At 36.3% G+C, this 23,074-nt stretch overlaps 1 protein-coding gene across 1 annotated transcript; it reads right to left on the reverse strand.

The window, feature by feature from the left end:
• Positions 1-15,322: 15,322 nt before the first annotated feature.
• On the reverse strand, positions 15,323-16,525 carry LOC118480986. The gene has a single exon (XM_035976032.1). It carries the CDS (start codon positions 16,523-16,525, stop codon positions 15,323-15,325), a length of 1,203 nt encoding a protein of 400 aa, XP_035831925.1.
• Between the last annotated feature and the right edge of the window lie 6,549 nt (positions 16,526-23,074).

Below are 23,074 nucleotides of genomic sequence, written 5' to 3' on the forward strand. Positions count from 1 at the left end.
ACAGGAAGTTCTTTCTAAACTTTAAGAAAAAATTGTTGATGAAAATGAACCACCAACGGACAAATTCAAAGTGTTTAAAAATTCTACATTTGAAATTGATGAGAGTTCAAGACGTTTTTACAAAAGAAATGTGAATCTTAACAATCAAACGTGGGTTGTTAAGAAATCAGATGTTAAATCTGGCAATGAATCTGACTCGTCAAAGTCAGAGGAGCCACCAGTTGAACTAAAAAGAAAAAATTCAGTTCCGCCAATGGATGACGCACACTTTCCACCATTGCGGACTGAAAATTTAAAACAAAAAGTTGGAAAAGTAGAGATTTCGAATCAATTCTATTCTGAAAAGAAAGAATTTGATGTCAAAAAAGCGTTTAATGGCAAAGTAAAACATATCTTTGGTAAGATGGTCGATGGTAGGGGCCAAAGGGGTAAAAGAATTTTATGAATCAAAGAGGAGAACTTACACACCGAGTGAAAATAACTCGGATGCACCCAAGGCTGGTCAGGCTTGGGTGTCAGCATTCTTTGTTTGAAATCCTAACTTGCCGGAGCTCCCAAGTTGGTAATCGTGGAGCATGAATTGGCATCATTCTTGAAAAATTTTTGTGTGAAAAGTCTACAAGTGATAGTTTTTACAAGCTGTTGAAAGAACAAAGTGATGAATGAATCCCCATGATGTGTGAAATCAACAAAACTAATTTTTCGGAAAAACCATTTTGATTAAAACAAACTTAAATGTTTTGAAATCATAATGGGAAAATAGTTTGTTGTCAGGGGGAGTTCTAATTGTCTAAGCCAAGCGGATGGCGATTTGAAGCAATTCACATCAGTTTGTCATTTTATTTGTACAGTTTATTGTTTTTACTTTCAAATTTTCCTTGAAAATCAAAAATTAAAACATATTTGTGATTTTAGAGGGAGTAAAAATTTAGAAATTTTAAAAATTTGAAAAATCCGAAAACATGATAAAATCTAAAAAAGCCAAAAACATTGAAAAATCAAAAATGAGTTTTGTTGTGAAAAAGAGGAAATGATAGTACATCAGTGGACTATCACAATATGCTAAAGAAATTGAAAGTCAAAATAATTTTAAACAAGTCTCACTGATAATATGCCAGTAGACTTCACACGACTAGTAGATTGAATTTGAGATATAAACCTAAATATCAATACTTGCTTATCTCATGGGGAACATCTCTCGGATATATGGGTAACCCCCGAAATCTTGCTTGAGAGATTGCCTAATTCTGAGATACTAGGTCTTTATATTGTTTGATATCTGGGGTATTATACCTAGTCTTCTGATATTGCGGAAGCAATGGCCTAGACTTCGTATAATACTTTATGTGCTTTAAAAGCTTACTGTCTGCATAAAAATTGAAAAATATCGAAAGATGTAATTCAAGTGCAGTTGTAAAGAAGATCCCCAAGGGGGACACACCTCAAAGTCGAGCCTTCATCTCTTTGACTCAACGGAAGTTCATACCTGAGCTCTCAAGGTCTCGCACTAACCCAGAGTACAGATATCATTATGGTATATTCACCTGTAAGACTGAATCTAGGGAATCTTGATACGGGAGTATATTCTGAGGTGGGACACGCGAATAAGTTAAGTGCTTAAAACACTAATTCTCGTATCTCGAAATAATTGAACTTTGTGTGAAAATTTAAATGGATCAGTATACTGACAATCTAAGTTAATCGTTTTGAATTTAAAGTCTAAAAAAGGTCAACGGTGTTAGTGATTTGTCTCAAAAAATGATATGATCCTCTTACACAAACTCACAAAAATATGTTTGTATATAATATATTTCCCAAAATCCAAAAAGATTTTCAGTGTGTTTTAGCATAAAATTTTGAAAATTCAAAAAGATTTTATTTCATCTTATTTTCGACAACTGGTGTTGGAAAGCTGATTTTCAAAATTCCAAGTGCTGAACATGATGAACAGAATTTGTTTGAAATGACAAATGAATTTGAAATGATTAAATGGTTCATTAATTTGAAACCAAATTTGTTTTTACAAGTGAATAATCAGAGTTCATCAATGTCAAAACTGTCTATCTTGCAAATGGTGTCTAGATGATTAGACTATGAATGCTTTTAAAATAAAAAATCTTATGTTTTGAGTAGAGTATATGCAGGTAAAAATCTTTGAAAGAGCTAGGTTTGGACTCATGAGGACTTTCCACATAAGCGTATGCATATTAGAGCCAGGTTTCCAATGCAAAGTCTGCAGATAGTGAATTCCAGACTACGATCCCAGCTTATCGAAAGGGGGAGTCTGAAGACATAAGAGCCAGATTCAAATCTTGGAATAGCTTTCGAGATAGAAGCTGCTAATGTTGAAGAGCTTAATGAATCAAGAGATCTGATCAAGAGAATTAGAAAGTTCGAAGAGTAAGGTTGAGATTCTGGAAGAGTAAGAGAGAGTTTAATAAAGATGCGTACAATGGAGAATACTTTGGAGAGAGCGAGAAGACTGATCAAGACGGAAGACTCGACACACTGAAGACTCGTCATCATCCAAGGGGGAGTTTGTTAGTGCATATGTCTGTTGACTTCGTCTTGTATTGAGTCATGTTACTAGAATAGATAGACCAGGACACGTTGTACGAGAGAAACGAGAAACAGGCCTGAATCAGCCACCCCTCACAAAGTGGCTAGGCCACCTCGCACGAGGTGACCAAGTTCATGCGGCCTGGCCAGTTCGTGCGACCTGGGCCAGCTCGTGTGGACTGGTTCGTGCGGTCTGGCATCTCCTATATATATGTGGTCTTGGGTCTTCATTTGTAGGACTTTTGGATTCCGGTAGCGAAGCTCTGCCGAAGTGCCGCCAGCTCGTGTAACCTTGTTAAATCAATACAATCAACATTTAAAGTGATTCTGTGTGCAAATCTAGCTGTTATAACATCAATACGTCTGATTCCGCCTTTCGTATTAATCGAGAACTCTTCTGAACAACTCGTTTGATCGAATCTCAATCCTACACAATCAACAACAAACAATCTTTACTTACCAATTTTGCCAAAAACAAGCATATTCTACTATTTCATGAACTTGAAAATTTGTAAAAATTTGTAGTAACTTACTAGTGTTCTTAGTAAGCCTTGTTACCCTTTAAAGTGTGGTTATTTATTTATAAATCATATTCTTGAAGGATTTAGACTTTCACAACTTGTAAAATGATTTTTCTAAAAATCAGTCTTTTGAATTTTTCTTGTTAACAACATATTTCTACACTTGTTTTAACACTAAAACATGGTTGGTTTCTTTAAAAATTATAGTTATGTAAATCTTGTAATTTAAACTTGGTTTCTTGAGAAAACTATCTTTAAAATCATCCATGTTCAAGACTAATAACATGTATTCATCTTCATTTTACACAAAATCATCTTTGTTTTCAAGTTCATGTTCACATAATAGGATGATCATCTTGATTATCCACAAGATCATCCTCTCACTTGCTAGATCATGTGTTTAATCACAATCTAGCAAGTCTCATTGATGTTCAACACCATAAACATGTATGAACAACAATCATCAAGCATAACAACACATATTCATCAAGATTTCTTATGTATTCAAGCTTATGTTCAAGTTCTTTTCTTGTGATTCTTAGTGTTCTTCAAGATTATCATTATGTAACATCTTTTAACCACTTGAATAAGATGTAAAATGAAGAGTATAGTGTTCTTACTACTAGCTCAAGGCTAGGGATGATCAAGAGAAGAAATGAAGTGGATAAAAGCAAACGGTGAAGGTCCTTCAACTTACGAAAGCTCCAAGCTTCCTTATACGGCTTCTAACACCTTTGAGTATGTATGGATCGCATGAGAAGTGAATGAAGATGATGATGGTGTGGGGATGGGTTACGGCCATGAGGTAAGGGGAAGGGAAGGGGAAGATGGTTTGGTGATATGATGATGAAAATGAAATGCTTAGTCTTGTGGTTATACCTCATAATATGTCAACACAAGATTGTCTAGTGTATAATATGTTTAATAAAGTGGAAGCAAGATCAAATAAAATAACCAAATGAAATCTAGGGTGGGCCATGCTTGTTGGACCGAAAATAGGTAGGGGCGGGTCTTAGGTGTAGGTTGTAACTAAATGTTAGTTTATGGTTGAAATGTAGGTATTTAGTTAGATGTTTAGTTAGTTGATATCTATATAGTATGTTATGGTGTTCAGGGACCATAACTAGCTTGGTAATGTTAAAACAATGCTTCTAGTGAAAATTTGGTGTTTCGGGTAGTGTCCGGTTGTTCGGTTGGTTACCGGTTCGTTAAGGTGCTAATCTATGTAGTTTAGTGTGCTTTATGTTACCTTTTGTGACAGTTTTGATTCCCGACACTTAGGAAAGCATTCAGGACCATTTAAGCATATTTCTGCATAATATTAGTGTGTTTAAATGCTGAAAATTGCTGATTTTTGCTGAATTCAACACTTTAGGTGAGTTTTAGGCACTTTCCGGCACTTAAACTATCTCTAGGAAGGCAGTTTTATGATCCTTACTTTCCTACACACTATACTAGTGTAACTCTTGGTTTCTGGCCCATTCTGTACCTCAATACCATATCTGTCTATGTTCTGAATTATGTCAGCATTTTCTGTTTTGTCTGATAACTGTGTTTCGTGCATCATTTGAATCAACAAGGTTTGCATGCAATAATGCTATGTCATTTGCAATATATGATGCACATGTATGTATATGGTAATAATCAGAAAGCAGTTTCAGTAAATAAATTGTAATTCAGCACAGTCATTAGGCACTAATCATTATTTAATAATTATACGGATGCATGCAAATTTAACAGTTGTCACAGTCATCCCACCCGATGGGGTTAATGACTTCTTGTGCCAAGTTCCAATCTTCTTGGGGAAAGATTGGTTCCATAGGAGGCATTGCAAGAATATTCAACCTTTGTTGCAAAAGGTTGATTTCTTGGAAGCTATTTTCTAGCCCTACCGTGAGATAGTTGATACGGTCGATAAGGACTTCTTCTACGGATGTCATTTCGTCGAGAGCTTCTCGTAGTGCCATCACATAGCGCACAAGAGTTGCTTCGATCGAAGGCCTTCGTTCCTTGCGGCCGTTCCTTGAATGTGCTGAAGAGGTTGACATTCTAAGAAAACAAACCGAAAAACTTCAAATCAATGAAACAGTACTCCGGCCACGGCCCCATGCTCGCTGAGCACGACCCCGTGGCCACCTCTGTGCAGGTTTTTGAAACAAGGAATCTTGGAGCTTTAAATTTATTTTCTGACTTTTGAAGCATTTTTAAGCAGAAATAACTTAAAACAGTGTTGTAAAACTTATTTGACAAGATTCCTTGAATAAAAACCTAACAAATATTACAATAAAGCTTGAAAACATGGAGATTTCAAGCTTTAATGGAGGTTGTGAGGAGAAAATGAAGAAGAACGCAATGGACAAAAGTAGAAAAGACAAGATGGTTGTTGAGAACCTTCTATAGAATATACCTTATAGGGTATATGTGAAGATCCCACCAGATCTTTGTCTTTGGAATGGGTCCAAGAGTGTAGGAATCTTGCTGCATTTATAGAAAACGACAACATGCTGGACACGGCCCCGTGTCGGCTGGACACGGCCCCGTGTGCAGGCAAGGTTCTGACACTTTTTGTCTGTATTCTAACCTAAAGTCAGACGGGAATCTTTAGGTGGACACGGGGGCGTGTTGACCTGTACACGACCCCGTGGCTAGAGGTTTTTATGAAGAAATGTCTTATTTTAAGGAATTTATCCGGATCGGGTGGTTCCTTACTGGACGAAACAACACCGAAGTGCCTGAGATACCTAAGTTGCCCCAGTTTTAGACAAGAACGCAACAGGTTATCAGAAAGGGTGATTCCTAAGCTAAATACCGGTGGGCAAGACCAACCTTTATTTCCCTTATCCGGGCTCTCGTTAAAGAAGGTATATGTCGAATCGCTCAGGTCTATGTATGCATCGGTGGAAACCGATGGGGAGTCCTTCACGGCACAATCGACAAAGGGACGACTATCGCTCAAGTCTTCACAAGAGTTAGATGTGATTTCGGGGGCAACAATGTTGTTATAATCCGAATGTGATCCCAATAATTCTCCTTGATCGTCGTCTTGAGATGAATTAGTTATTTCCATCTCAAGTTCTTTTATCATTTGGAGAATTAGTTCTTCCATTTGAAATAGTTCTTCGAGAATCATTTCATTTAGAAGGGATGATTGAGAGCAATCGAGGGAGAGATAAGGATTATTTTTACTTTCACCCATCTTAAGGCTACAGGAAAACGATGGGTCTATATAGTGGGGATTGTAATTTAAAAAATAACATTTTAAATCTTCATGAGATCCGCCACATATTTGACACCACGTACCATAAGAGGAGCGAAAGTAAAAACGATCAGTATCACTCATGTTTGTGTCAGAAATTACCAACCGTCGGGATCTTACGGTTCTGTTTTCAGGATCTGAAGCTTGGGCACGGGGGCGTGTTCAGTGGGCACGGCCCCATGTTCAGCTACTGTCTGACTTAAAACAGGATTGCCAGTACCAAAGATTGGGCACGGGGGCGTGTTCAGCAGGCACGACCCCGTGCTGAGCTCTGCAGAAGCTGAAAAATTTAGAAAAACATAAAAATAAGAAAAACGATTAGGCCGTCGATTCCTAACTTTCTTAAAATCCGTGTGTCCCCGGCAACGGCGCCAAAAACTTGATGCGTGTCGAGTGTGATATATTTTTATTAATATTTTAAGCCCTTTTTAATACTTTAATCAAGTTTTAAATTTATAAAACACGATATTCTACTAACACTAAACACACATATGGGCAAGTGCACCCATCGTGAGCGTAGTATAGCGTTGGTAAGATACCGAGGTCGTCCAAGGACACAAGAGCTTTTAGTACCGGTTTATCCTCAACGTCTAATCAAATCAAAAGTTTAGAAAAGGTTTTAAACATGAAAATAAAAACTAAAAGTGCTAAAAAATAAAATAAAATAAAAACAGATAGACAAGATGAATCACTTGGATCCGACTTGCCTTTAATGTAACCTTTGATGATTTCCGCATTTTTGCACTTTTTAAGAGATTATCTTAGTTATAGTAGTAGGCCCCTCTTTTGAAGGTGACGTTACCCTCAACCCAGTGGTTTGAGTCAGCAAGGATACAATCCCAAAGGGTCAGAATATTGGAAGATAATTAATTAAGTTATTAATGCGTAATGTGGTAGGCCCCTCTTTTGAAGGTGACGTTACCCTCGGCTAAGTGGTTTGAGTCAGCAGGGATACAATCCCAAGTAGCCGGGTTAATGTATTAATAGTAGTTTACATATGTGAACAAACTGAAAGAAAATCTTTTTGGATTTTGAATATAAAATGCTGAAATGTAAACAAATTGAAATGTAATATTTACAAATACTGTTTTGGTGAGAAAACGTGCTAGAGGATCATATCAATTTAATGAGACATATCAACTGCACCGTTGATCTAAGAAACACTCAGTTTAAACAATTCACATGGATTGTCGGTATTGTTGTCCACTTAAACTCAATCTAAAAATTTTTAGAATGCTTACTGATACGTTAAGGTACATTAATTGGCACTAAGTTCTTACGGACCCCACAATCTCAGCATATCCCCTCATCATGTTATACACTGACTCGAGTAATGCCTTCAAACTTTCATCAACTGTGATTTATGTAAAAAAATAATGCAGAATGATTAAACATTAACAATCAGGTCGATCTTTCGATATGCAGAGAAAGTCCAATGTTTAATAAAAACAAGAAATAAGAACAAGTTGAAATTGTTTAGATCTTAACCACCATTTCGATATTCTCATAAACGCATAGGTAATCCAAGATTTAAACGAAAAACCAAGTAAAATAAAGCAGAATCATTCAGGCATTAACATCTAGTTCGATACTTTCGTATACGTAGAGGATACCCAATGCTTAAACAAAAAAAAGAAATAAAACAAGTTTAAATCTTTGCAAAATAAAATATACAATCACACAAGTTTAAATCTTTGCAAAATAAAATATACAATCACAGTGACTTTTTCAGTAAGTTGTGAAAGTTCACAAACTAACCGGTTTTTATGCTTTTCAGCATTCAACTCCAAGATTTAAACGAAAAACCAAGTAAAATAAAGCAGAATCATTCAGGCATTAACATCTAGTTTGATACTTTCGTATACATAGAGGATATCCAATGCTTAAACAAAATAAAGAAATAAAACAAGTTTAAATCTTTGCAAAATAAAATACACAATCACAGTGACTTTTTCAGTAAGTTGTGAAAGTTCACAAACTAACCGGTTTTTATGCTTTTCAGCATTCAACGATTACCGAGTAGGTACACAGTCACGAAGGACAAAACTAAGTACTATGCTTTCAATCGTGTTTATCATTAGAACTAGGCTTTTTCATTTATGTTTGTATCGTTGTCGCAAAACTACTAGTCTAGCTGTGCCTACCGACACATCTTTAGTGAAATTGTTTAACCATTTTAAACATTACATATCTTTAGCATGCATTAATAATCCAATGATGTACTATCATTCCCTCTTTTTGCACAAGTAATCTCATTTCCATTTTTCAATGTTTTTACCATTTTTGAGATTTTCTATTGTTTTTGGGTTTTTTTTTAAATTTATCTATCTAAAATGATTTTGAAATGATGTTTCAACTTGACAGAAATTTTGACATTTGAAAAAAAAAATCTCTCCCTCAAATTGAAAACATCTTTTCGAAATCGAAAATAAGAATCTTCTATTTAAACCATTTAACGACTTTTTACGAATGTGAACGCGAAACTATCATTTTGTTTGTGTGGAATACAAACTCTTTCATCCTTCACACTTTGCATGAATAACCACTGCTTCTGAGTAGGCGTTTGCTTGAAAACTGGTTATCCTGCACATTCAAACAAAACTTCAATTAGTTTTGAATTGGAACCCAATCCATTCTGGATTTAGGTTTACCAAATTCATCAACATATGACATAAACGACCTCTCACAATCTCTTTTATATTCAAACACTTTTATAAAAAATTTATCTGAAAATTAAACTTTCTTTGATTTTTTAATTATTTGATTAACCAATTTTTTTCCATTCTTCTCTCTTTTGTCCTCAGATTTTTATCTAATTAATTCGTTTCACTTGACTGATCATTCTTTGAAGAACAAAACGATTCTTCAGAACTAGTATCTGATTCCACGGTAGTATCCGAGGACAAAATCTTTTCTAAATACTCTCTCGCTCTCTTTCTTTTCTTTCTTAGTCTATCTTTCTACCCTTGTGATAATTTGACACTTTGATCTTTGGACTTTTCTTCTCCTTTCATAGTTTTCTTTTCTTCTTTCTTCTTCTTAGCCACCTTGTGAGATTCAACCCTCGATCTTCTCTTCGAGTTCATTGGGCAATCTTTGGCAACATGACCTTTGATTTGACAATTATAACATCTTCTCGTCTCAAATCTCTTACTCTGGCAGTTAACAACAATGTGTCCTTCAAAACCACAGTTGTAACACCATGTTATCATACCATTCTCCTCTTTCAAACCAAACACTCAAATCATAACACTGATTTGATGTGTAATAGTCATCACTTCTGTTTCTATAAGCTTGATTTGACTCTTGAGCACTATGGTCAAACCTGCACCACTTATTACCAACTTTTTGTGAGTTTTGATTTTCAATTTTTTGTGGATTTTTGTTTTGATAATGATTGGATGATTATACTGATAAACTTTTATTTTGGTTTTGAACAATTTTTTAATTTTTAGAGTTTTAAACATTTTTATTTTTTTTTCCCCAATTTGCTTAGAAGTTGAACATTCACCTTTTCAGCAAATTGTGGAATTATGTGTTAAACTTTTCTTTTAATTTCAAAAATATTTCATTTTTATCATTTTCATCATCAGTATCATTATCACAATTTTCAATTATAACTTCGTCATAATTTGCGACATCGTCACTTATTGGAATTTCAATTGAGGAAGTTTTGTTTTTTGTGTTATCAGTTACAACCGTTTTTTATTTACCCTTTTCTGACGGTCTATACCCAACCCCACGTTTACAAAATTCATATTCGTTCTCCACAATTTCTTCATTTTTATTGATAGGTTTTGGAACTATATTATCTAGCATTAAGGACAAAGCAACAAAACCTTTCAATTTATTTTCTAGATCTTCAATTTTATTATTAGCAAACTCAACGTCTTTTTCGAGTTGAGTTGTTTTCTCAAGATGAGAATTTATTGCAATTTGATTTTCAAAATCATTTTAATTTAAAACAGGTTTTTCATTTTTTAAAATTTTTATTTGATTTTTCAAATTATTTTCTAATTTTTAAAAATTTTCTTTTAAGTTTTTATTTATCAAACTTTTCGCATCCCTCATAACTTTGACATTTTCAACTCTGGTTTTATCACATTTTAAGCACAATGGTTCAGAACATGAAGACACATTTGTAGATATGCTAGATTCTTTGACTGCACTGTTCTACGCCATCATCTTTTCTCTCTCCATTTTCTTCTTCCATCTTGCTATCGGTTGATGTTTTTTTACGTTTCTAAGAAACTCATATACACTAACTTCAGACAAAATCAGAATGTTTCTTCAATATGAACACAAAATCAACCCACTCTGAGGGTAACAAATCTACAAACTTTAATATCTTCTCAGTATCTGAAATCTCGACACCATACTCGTTCATCCTATATACTAAATCATGGTACTATTCCGTCATCATTATAACTGATGCTTTTTGCGAAAACCTGAAATTTTCTAATTTATTTTTTTAACATCTGCCTTTCATTTGAATAACTCCCCATTTTAAATTTTTTAGTCTCTTGAACCCGAATAGTCAAACTCGAAAGCTTTGTAGATTAAAAATCCCGGTTCAAAACCCTTGTAGCTTCAAAGTTCAAAAATCACTTGTTATCAGCCCAATTGTACTAAAACAACCCGACCCACTTAACTAAACATGATCCAAAAATCACGGTCCAAATTTCAACACAATCAGCCCAAAACACTCTTTTGTTCACTATAAACTTCGGCTCACTAAACTGATTTTAGAAACCCAGTCTAAGAATCTCAACTTAAAACACGGTCCAATACTTGCAACAATCTTGACCCACGAATGCGATTTAAGAAACCCGATTAAAAAATATTGTAGTCCACTAATTATTATTATATATATCAATTTCTAACACCCTCTTGCGCCAGTCCACTTTTCTATATTTTTGCTTTTTACCACAATTGTTTATTGCCGTTTGCTTTCTCCACATGTATACTTTTCTATTTTTTTGCTTTTTATCACAATTGTTTCTTGCCGTTTGCTTTCTCCACACAACCATGATTTCTCAATTTCTCATTTTAACTTTCAACCATGATTTCTCAATTTCTCATTTTAACTTCTATCAAACTGTTTTCCACATCGTCATCCCACCATATATATTCTTATATTTGAATAGAATCAGAGAACCCCAAAAGAATTAATAAATCAAGTTTATACACATTCACAAACAAACAAATTTCTAACCATTGTCATCCATAATAATCCTTCATTACTTATTCATATTTCCCTTAATAATTAATTTACACCTATTTTATTTTACATCACAATAGTTCGTTTTTATTCTACCAGTTTAAATGAGTAATAAATCCATTAAAAAATTTTGAGTAATAAACTAAGTAAGAGTGTAAGACATCAGGGTTAAAAATGAAGAGAGATTACACGTGAATCGTAGAGTTGTCTAATCTTAGTATATAATTTTTCCTAACCCATCATGTAACTTAAAAATTAATACATATTATTGGAAATGTTGACAGTGTTTGTTTTTATGGTTTTTCATCTATGTAATACACGACTTTATTTTTGGGTTACATCAAACGAGTTTCATGAAATGGAACCGTTGTAGATAAAAATATTGTATCGTGAACAACATGTAAACAACATCGAGCACCGGCACTATAACAAATCAATCTTGTAGTCGTTTTATCTTTACCGGTTGTTATACCTGAGCGTCGCTATTGTAACGAACCGAATTGATACCAACCAAACGTCCGCCGTGAAGCGCGGAGATCCCACTAGTTCAAACCCAATTCACATTAGAAGTCCAAAATCTTGTAGTCCAAAATCTAACAATCACGGCCCAAACTGTACTCAAATAATCCGACCACCTAAAAATTTTTCGGCCCAAAAGTAGTAATACTAATTTGGCCCAAAATCTTTAAAATCAAATTGCACTCTCAAAACTTGAAGCCCAAACAACAAATGTATATTAGCCCAAAATTTATATATATTTTTAGCCCAATCTAATAATACTAGGCCCAATACTCCAAACGTTTCAACCCAATATCGTTCTTAACTTGCGACCCAATGAGTTAAAACAATTTTTATTCGACCTGATGAAAATTTTTCTTATTATTTTTTAAATGATTTGACTTTTATTTCTCTATAAAAACAAATACCGTATCCCAACACTTTCTATAAAACCTAAATTTTTAACACGTCACTTCCTTTTAGGCCACAAGGTGTGGCATCACGCCACCCCGTTATGTCATCCATTATAGCATTATGGGACGCCATCAACCACACCACCACCGTTAAACAGGGGGCGCTATCGAAGTCCCACCAACACATTAAAGGACGAATTTTGGGTGGTTTGAGGCATATGGTCAACATAATTGTTAAAGGGGGCGCTAGGGGGCTTTATCCCACACCATCATTGTTAAAGGGAGCGTCATTTTTTATCCCAAAATCTACGTGGCGCTTACGTGGCGTGATAAAGCCTCTTTAGAGGCTTTATACCACACCCTGTAGCCTTATCAACAGCAGCCAAAATCTTCACTTCTATCTCTCTTCGATTAACAACAAGAAGTCCGCAGTTTTTTTATTCAACCAAGTTGTTGTTTCTCTTCTTCTTCGAATAATTCTTTCACGCTATAACTCTTTCACGCTAGACAAAAACTATCACCTCATTTTTAGCAACACATGTGGCCAATACCCTTCGAACGGATGCGTTTTTCTTTCGATTTCTTTTCGTCGCTATATACCTTCTATTAACAACCAGCCGCTACTTCTCTTTGACCAACAATAAAAATTCGTCGCTTATACTCAATCCTTATAACAACACTTCACACTGTCGCAAGTTCACAACTTTGTCAATTATACCCTTTTTCTTCGTCTACACAACCTTTACGCACAAGAAAATGTCCCTTCGAAAGATAAGATCAAATGCAGCTTTGATGGATGCAAGTTAACATTCTTAACTAGTTAACATCACATATCGTCAGAATTGATGGATGCAGCTTTCTTCTTGGATTTCACAATCCGTTAATGCATACTAGAAATACTATTCAGAAATATAACTTGCTGAAACATGCTATTCGATTTCGTGATTCACAACCTGCTACTAATAGCAATCAAGTTCAATCGCACCGGTGGGACCCAGGAATTATTTCCTGAGGGTGCAAATGAAGGGTTCCACCAAACTTCAAGAGGTGCAGTCAGGATTTTTGCTTATAAAATACACAAAAAAATTAATTTTAAGAGGGGTGCCCGCCCACCCAAGGCATGCCTTGGGTCCGTCCTTGAATCGCACACTTACAACAACACTATCGAAACTTTTAGATCTGAATTATGATACTTTTGAAGAACAGTTATACTCTGATAATCAATAGTGATGCTTAAACATTGCTGATGTTTCTGATTTCATATATATTTCTTGTTTTCGAGGATTTATCAGTATTGTTTCAGCAATTTTAACCTTTAAAAACAGTTTGAAATCGATTGAACATATTTGAAATGATGGAAACTTTAATCCGATATCAATGAAACTTGTCTGAAAACTTCAAAAACCTTCATAGAAACTAACTGAAATCGATTGTGAACAGTCTATGATTCAACAGAAATGATCTAAACTCGAACATATATACATCGAAATCATTAAAAAGGGGGTGGCGGCGCAGCTTGTTGCCCGTCTACCAACCCATGATTTGTAATTTGCTCTAACCTTCTAATGGATATTTATATGTTTAAAAAAAACTTTAATAATATATTCAAAAACCATTAAAAATCACAACAGATTCTATCTTTTTCAGATTCAGATCTGCAGCCCAGTTATGATATAAACAGTCTGCAGTTCTTGTCCGAAAACAATAGCAAATCAACACAGTTTCGGTTGAAATCAGATTCAGATGTAAAAAATGTGTTTATTGAAAAGAAAAAAATCCGAATTTTATCCATAAAGTGAACTGAAACACAATTTAAACAGGCCGATATTATCAAAATTTCAACTGAAGATCACCATCTCAATCCGAAACAGATGAAATATGTTTGAAAAGTCCGATTCTTCAACTGAAAATCACTGACTCGAACTAAAAGTCAATCAAAACAGTTCAACGCTCAATCAAATCAATCCGATTTCACCGAAACTTGTTCGAATCAGTCCAGAATCGATATTAACAGTTTGAAAGCTGATGTAAATGATCCGGAGAATATAAAATCAAACTGAAAATCAATCAAGCCTAAAAATTTGAATTGTCATTGTTATTATATAATAATTTACATCGAGATAGTTGGTAAACGGGCAACAAGCTGCGCCGCTACCCCTTTTTTGAATAGCAAAACTAAGCATTTTAAAAACTACGACCATAGATCTCGGGGTCATAACATTACTATGCATGACCCTTTGAACTCGACTAGGTAGGTCCACAGCTTCTGGCGCCAGAAAACCAAAAGTATGAAAAGCAAATGGGATAAACACGTGCTGGTTGTCAAGGCACGCTTTCTCATGTTTGATCACTTTACCCGAAGCAGCCTTTAAAGCAGTTTGGCCCACTGTGAAAGCACTACTCCCTAAGCCCACAAGCGGGGAAACCCCATGTTAAATCCACACAGGCGTGTTTTCCTCCTACCCATCCAAAGACCAGAATGTCGGCTGGTCGAAGGGTAGATCTCCCTTCCACCGGGTCTGTTAAGAAATTAACGGGTGCCTCTTTCTTAGCCGAAATACCAACACACCTGAATATGTCAAAAAGGACATCCCTAACCAAATCATGTCGGTATTTGAACCCCGGGAGCTCTCTGCAATGAACTGCATGCTCACCAAAAGAATCCAAACACGCCTTATGACAAGCTGGGCATACCTCATCAACTGGGAATAAAGGAATCATGAGGCGATACTTAAGGATAGTACGGTACTCCACCGGCGACATATGCTGGCCTAACCCATCTATAGGTATAGCAAGAAGAAAATCTTGTGCATGTGGTGCTCGGAGACACTCAAAACGGCTTTTTGTCTAACGGTCAAGTCAAACTGCACTTCGATTTCGTGGACAATTTTACTAAAAAGAGCACGCGCCAATGTGTGATGGGCTTTAGGGGGGCGGTGTCCTTATTAGTGAAACCGCTGAAGTCAAAGCTTGGAATCGTGTCACGAAGACAAGCCAAAGCACAAACATAATCAGAATCCATATCGCATATGCCACTGTCTCTTAAGATGTGGTCCTGTAGCACCCACGATTGGGCCCTCGAAGCCACAAAAGCGTAGGATGAAGCCTCTACAGCCGAATACAACCCCAAACCTCCAAACCTAATAGGTAGAGAAGCAAGTCGCCACTGGAGGTCTCCAAAGAAAGGACCTCCACAAACCACCAATTCCTCAATCGCCTCACGCAAACCTTTGTCAAAGAGCAACGCTGCATCTTCCATGTGTACAGGTTGGCATGTCCTCAAGCCAAAGAAAAGTTTGGCAATGCCCATACAGGATCGAAGCAAGAGTAGTTCACTCTGCGGGTCACCTAATTTCGGTAGAAGACGCATCAAATCTACTGCCTTAGCAGCTCTTTTCTTTGCCAACCCACTAATAAAGCTTGCGTCTCTACTAACAGCCCCCCCCCCAAGATGCTTCACCCCCACTAACGGCCTCCTGATGTCCTTAGGAAATAACCCTTCACGAAACTTGCTACCATCACAAGAAGGCCAAAATAGCTCAGTTTTCTTAATATTAAGTTCAAGGCCCAATGTTGGACCTGACACCCTAATGATGTCCAACACTCTAGCCACCTCTTCTGAACTTCCAATGACAGTCCCATCATCAAGATACCTAGCATGAAGGAGAAGCTTGCATTTGTCTCTAATCTGATGCACAAGGGGGTGCAAAACAAGAGCGAAAAGAAGTGGTCCCAATGGGTCCCCTTGCTGAACTCCCATGGTAGACCAAATGTGCCCATCTCCAAGATACAATCTTGCTGGCTGCCCATATAGAAATTTAATCCACAAAGAAATAGAAGGACACCTCATCCTGACCTCACGAAGTAAGGCTGATCTATCCACCTGGTTAAAAGCATTAGAAAAATCTACCATAAACATTGCAAGAGACCCATCAGTGTGACGTTCACTTAGAACTCTATTGACGTTGTGTAAAATGGCCTCAGCGCCACCCGACACGCCGACCCCAAACTGAAAATCATTAAGGTACTTGGTCATTTCTTTACCAACACCCTTCATAGCAACCTTGGAAACCAAACGCCTTCATATAGTACCCACTGCAATAGGTCTAATCCCATTTTCGGGTTTTAAAAGCGGTGTAAGGGGAGCAGACGCGACAAACTCTGCCAAACACGATGGGCATTTCCCCCTAGCCATAAGTTGACTACCGCAGTGATAGCGCATAAGAGATCAATGGCAATAGCAGACCCCTCTCCACATAAAGCATCCAAAATGTGTTGTGCCCTCAAGCCATCCCTCTCGCATGAGGTTCCTTTAGGAAACGATTTAGTGCAGCAAAGAACACTATCCACCTCTGCGACAAGAGGAGGCTTAGAATATATAGTACCTGGCATACATGGAGGTTCTCTGTTACATCTGTCGACTTCGTCTTGTATCGAGTCTTGCATTGTTCATGGCACGAAGATCGAGAAATCAAGATGAAATGATAATTTCGCATGAAAGGGATAATTCCGCATGAAATTACCTTCTGGTAATTCTACACGGAATTAGCTGATTCCGTTTGAGTCTTAATTTCGCTTGTATGTAATCTCGTGTGAGTCAAGTTCATGCGGAATTAGTGTGTCTATATATAAGAGTGTTTCCGTGTCAGTTGGTACGAAATTATCTAGGTGTTTTCCGACGGCGAAGCTCTGTCGAAGTGTCGTCTTGCTGTAAAAATGTCTCAGATCATTATAAACGACAGTTAGAAGTGATATCTTGTTGAATTCAACTCATTATGTCTGTTTCCGCCTTTCATTTTGAGTAGAACGCCTCTGATCGACTCATCTCGGGTCCGACAGCGATCCTACATCTGGTATCAGAGCTCAGGAGGAGGAATTCTGCAGATTTCAGCTTGTTTTCATCTCATCTTCTTACTTCTACACTTTCTTTTCTTAATTGAACTAGTTTCCACGGTTAATATGGCCTGAATTTCACATATCATATACGAAAATATGTTTTAACAAAGCCTTGAGAAAATTGGACTTTAATTCGATATAAATCAGATAAAATCCATAATTCCGCTTGAAAATCTGTTCGAAATGATTACATCATCTTAATTCCATTTGAAAGTGTTCCTTAATTTCGCACGAAAATACATTGTGGTGTTAATTTCGTTTGAAACTGCATCTAATTCCGCACGGAGTTAGAATTTCGTTTGTATAATCTCGTGCCAAATCTAATTCCGTGTGAATAATTCCGCACGGAATTACGTAATTTCATTTGAAAAACTCTAATCTCGTTTGAAAGTTGTGTGCAGGTTAATTTCGTTTGAAAATGTCTAACGAAGAGTTCTACAACGCGTTTGCTTCATCCCCAACTACTCCGGCTGCTATTGCTCAAAACATGAACATGGAAAATGAGACCAGAACTTTGCAAAACCCCCGAAGCTTATGGGAATTGAGGAGTATTATGGGTGGAAAGATCGATTTGAAAACTGGGTACAAGCTAATCACTTGAGATCTTGGGAATGTATCGAGAAAAAGTATGTTAGACCACATACTGAGTTGGGAGTCACAAAAGCTATTTCAGAACTGAATGACAAAGAGAGAGAAATGTATAAAGCTGAAAAGATGATGATCAGTCTGTTACAGCAAGCGATCAAAGAAGACATATTCATATTGCTTCAACATGACAATACTTCACGATCGATTTGGGATGCGTTGAAGGTTAAATTTGAAGGTAGTGAAAAAATGATCAGGAGCAAGAAAGCATTGCTAAAGAAAGAATTTGATTTGTTTTCAAGTTTGTCAGGAGAATCGTCAAAGAAGCTGATTGAAAGATACTGCCACTTAGTTCGATCTATGTCTTTGTTAGGAATAGAGAAAAGCCAAGATGAGTGGGTCGACAAGTTAGCTGACGCTTTGCCTCAAAAAGAATGGGGTACATTTCTGATGATTCTAAAGAACACTGGGGAATATGATGGATTGACTATTTCACAATTCATTGAAAAGATTGAAAGTCAAGATCTTGAACAGCAAAAGATTGCGAGGATGAATAATCCGAGTAATCAACAAGATGTGAAAATGTATTACAAAGGCAGTGTTCAAGATGTTGAAATGAGTCCGAAAATTCAAACTGCTTTTAGTGCTGGGAACTCATCTGGAAATGTTGATCAAAGTTCAAACAGCAGCAGTGGAATCTCTTCATATCCAAGTGTTAATCCAAAGAGTTCAACTTCCAGTTTTCAGTCTCAAAGCTCAAAAACTGGAAATGGTTGTGTGATACAGTGCAACATTGCATTGAATCTCCCGAATGGTCAGAGTATTTCTGAAGAAGTTGCAAAAGATCACATGACATTACTTACTACAGTTTTGGAGACCTATGAGGGATTGGTCGCTGGAAGGATCGGAAATCCTATGTTAACAAAAGAGGATTACGATCAGATTGATGCAGAAGAAATGGAATTAATGGACATCAAATGGTGCTTGGCTAGTGTATTGAGGAGAGTAGAAAAGTTTAAAATGATTACAGGAAGAAATGATTTCTTAGATGCACATGTTTCCACTTAAGGTTTTGATAAATCTAAAGTTACTTGTTTTCGATGCAGGGAGAAAGGTCATTTCAAAAGAGAGTGCAAAAATCAAGAAGTTAGTGGAGCAAAGAATCCATTTGGAAAGGATGATTACTATCGGAAAGCCATATATCAACAAGTTGCTCATCAACCACCACAACAACAACAACAAAAAGAGCCACAAACTGCACATGCTAGAATGATCAAAGATGCAAATAAGAAAGCTTATTTTGGTATCATTGATCAAGATGATGAAAAAGTGGCAGAAGGTTTCAGCTGGGACAAATACATTCCACCTGATTCAAAAGTTGTTGCTCTCATTGCAAAAGTTATTCAAGAACCTTATTTGTTCACTGAATGGATGAATGTGATTGGTGTTAATACAAAGAATCAAGATGAAGAATATGAGATTTCAAATGAAAGTTCAGATAAAACAACAGATTTTGATCAATCACAATCTGATTCTAGTTCTTCAGATGATAGTTCAGAAAACACGATAGAGTTTGATCAATCACCAACTGATGATAGTGGTGATAATGAGGAAGAAAAACATATTAATGTTGCAAAAACTCAATTATCTCCTGAAAGTTTCCAATTTTATTTTGCAGATCGCTTAAAGAAGCTAAAGGAGAGACGAGCAGCAAAAGAACAGAAAAAGGAAAAATGTGAGAGTGTTGCTCAAAAGGAAAAGACTGAACAAAATGAAGAAATTAGAATTGCTGAAAAGACGGTTGAAGCTGAGAAAGTGATTGAAGTTGAAAAAGTTACTGAAGTGGTGAAAACAATCGAAGTTGAAAAGATTGTGGAAGTCGTCAAGCCTTGCTTAAAGTGTTTAGAATCTTGCAAGGAATGTGCAGCAAAAGATGAGAAGTTGAGTGAGCAAGAAAAGATGAAAGAACAATTATTGTTCAATCTCAACTATGTAAAAGAGTCATATGATGTGCTGAACAAGACAGTAACTGGTCTACAGAAGACAAATTCCGAAAGAGAAGATGCTTTGACAAAGATGAATGCAGTGATGATGTCGAAGCAAAAAGCTATCAATCACTACATTGAAGAATGTGCAAAGCTAAAGCAAGAGTTGGAAACTGAGAAAATTGAAAATGAAAGAATTAGAAGACTGGTGCAAAGTTATTCTAGTTCTGATTATATAATTGATCGAATTTATCCGACTGTTGCAGGTTTGGAAGCATTCCAAGATGATAAAAAGCATAAGAAGAAAGATACTGGTAAGAAATAGAGTATTAGTTATAACAAGTGTCCGCCTCCGATCTGGGAAGGTTATTCTCCTAGAAAACCAAATGAGGAGCAAGTCCAAAAGGCAATCAATATAAAACTGAAGTCTGATATAACCGATGATTTACCAGAAAACATTGACGTCCCTTTTACATCATCTGACACTGATCATGAGTCCGAGTTAATAAAAAAGGTGGTCGATCAGGTGTTGGATACAGATGAGGAGTCAAAGTCTGAGTCTGGAAGTTCGAGTTCGTCGATCAACAGTCCAAAATTGTCGGTTAAACGGGTTTATAGTAAAGAATTTTTGCTATCAAAATCTAATTTGGATGATGAAACATTCGAAGTTGCATATACTTTGAATGATTCTGACAAATTATATTCTGATAAAGAATTTCCAATAAGAGGTGTTAAACCTGAAATGATCAAAAAGATTTTCAAACTAACAGAAATTAGTATTTCTGAAATAAATGATGAAAATCTTACAAGAAAACCAAGACCTTACACCTCAAGAGTTCAACAACATCTAAACAAGAAAAAGGGTTACAGTTTTGGTTCTGGTTTTCAAAAGAAACCAAACCACAACGGTAATTTCAAAAAGAAAGGGTTAGGTTTCATTCCACCTGAAAATTATAAAAATGAGAAAATTTCTAAAACAAATACAAAATTTGTTTCAGGGACAAGCTATGAAGAGGAATCAAAAAGCTTATTCTGGAAACAATCAAACAGCGAATTCATTATCCAGAAGCAAGAGAGAATGGGGATTGGAGTGTTTTATAGAAAGGAGACTAGAACCTGTTACAAGTGCAATGAAGTTGGTCACATTGCATGGAATTGCTCTCAAGCTACAAAGACAAAACAGGAAGTCTCTGAAAAACTCAAAGAAAAAGTTGTTGAGAAAAATGAACCACCAACTGAAAAATTCAAAATTTTCGAAAATTCAACTTATGAAGTTGGTGAGTGTTCAAAGAAAAATTTTTACAAAAAGAAAGCTAAAGACAACCAAATGTGGGTTGTTAAGAAATTTGATGAAAAATCTGGCAATGATTCTGGTTCCATAAAGCCAGAAGAGCCACAAGTTGAGGTTAAAGAAGAAAACTCAGTACCTCTAATGGATGATGCAAATTTTCCACCATTGAGGGCTGAGAATTTTAAATCAAAAGTTGGTAAGGTTGAGATATCGAATCAATTCTATACTGAAAAGAAAGAATTTGATGTCGATAAAGCATTTAATGGGAATGTTAAAAAGATTTTTGGGAAAATGGTCGAGGGAAAGGCCAAAGGGGTTAAAGATTTTTATGCGACGAAGAAGGAAACTTATAACCCAACTGAAGCAGAGTTAAGTACACCCAAGGCTGGTCAGGCTTGGGTGAACATTTTCTTTACTTAAAAGTCCTGACTTGCCGGAGTTCTCAAGTTGGTAATCGTGGAACATGAATCGGCATCTTACTTAAAATTTGTTTTTGAACGTGTGTAAGTGTGACTTGCTAGAGCTCCCAGGTTGGTAAGTGTGGAGCAGGAATCGGCATATTTCTTGAAAATTCATGAAAGGTGATTTTGTTCTACATCTGGTACAGAGGTTTGTTCTTATATAGTGATTTATCAAGGTTATTAATTTGAACTTGATGTAATCTTCATACAAGTGGTTGAAAAACAATATGATGAACCCCGAACCTACAAGTGATTTGTAAAATCAACAAAATTTATTTTCCGGAAAAACCGTTTTGATTAAAACAAACTTAAGTGTTTTGAAATCTTAATGGGAAAATAGTTTGTTGTAAGGGGGAGTTCTGATTGTTTATGCCGCCGAGTGAATGGTAAATTGAAGCGATTCATAACAGTTGTCATTTTACCTGTATAGATTGTTTTCAATTTCTTTAAATGTGTTTACATTTTAGGGGGAGTAAAAATTCCAGAAAATTCAAAAACATTAGAAAATTTGAAAATTTGAAAAAGTCAAAAACATGATAAAATTCAAAAATGAGTTTTGATGTATAAAAGAGGAAATGATAGTACATCAGTGGACTATCACAACATGCTAAAGAATTAGAAAGTCAAATGTGATAAACAATCTCACTGCGGATGTGCCAGTAGATTTTTGTACATTTAGTAGATTGTTTTCGAGATATAAACTTAAAATTTCAAACTTTTAAGTTCTAAACATTTTAAGAAAGGCTTGAGAAAGGCTTCATTCACCCGAGCACCTCTCCTTGGGGCGCTCCAGTCCTCTTCGTTAAAAAGAAGGATGGGTCGTTCCGGATGTGCATCGATTATCGGGAATTGAACAAGCTGACCATCAAGAATCGCTATACCCTACCTCGCATTGATGATTTGTTTGATCAGCTACAAGGTGCTACGTGTTTCTCGAAGATCGATCTGCGCTCCGGCTATCACCAGTTACGTATTCAAGAGGATTATATACCTAAAACTGCTTTTCGCACCCGTTACGACCACTATGAGTTCGTTGTTATGCCTTTTGGTTTAACCAACGCACCCGCGGTCTTCATGGATCTGATGAATCGCGTGTGTAAACCTTATCTCGACCGTTTCGTCATCGTGTTCATCGACGATGTCTTGATCTATTCCAAATCGAAAACCGAACACGCGCAACATCTACGTTTGGTTCTCGAGCTACTCCAGGGGAATCAACTCTATGCCAAATTCTCCAAGTGCGAATTCTGGCTAGAGGAAGTTCAGTTTCTGGGTCACATTGTTAATAGTCAAGGTATCCACGTTGATTCCGCGAAGATTGAAGCAGTTAAGAGCTGGATTACACCTAAGAACTCGTCAGAAGTTCGTTCTTTTCTTGGACTAGCGGG

This window comes from Helianthus annuus, chromosome 8 (assembly GCF_002127325.2).
Source record: "Helianthus annuus cultivar XRQ/B chromosome 8, HanXRQr2.0-SUNRISE, whole genome shotgun sequence".
NCBI classification, from domain to species: Eukaryota; Viridiplantae; Streptophyta; class Magnoliopsida; order Asterales; family Asteraceae; genus Helianthus; species Helianthus annuus.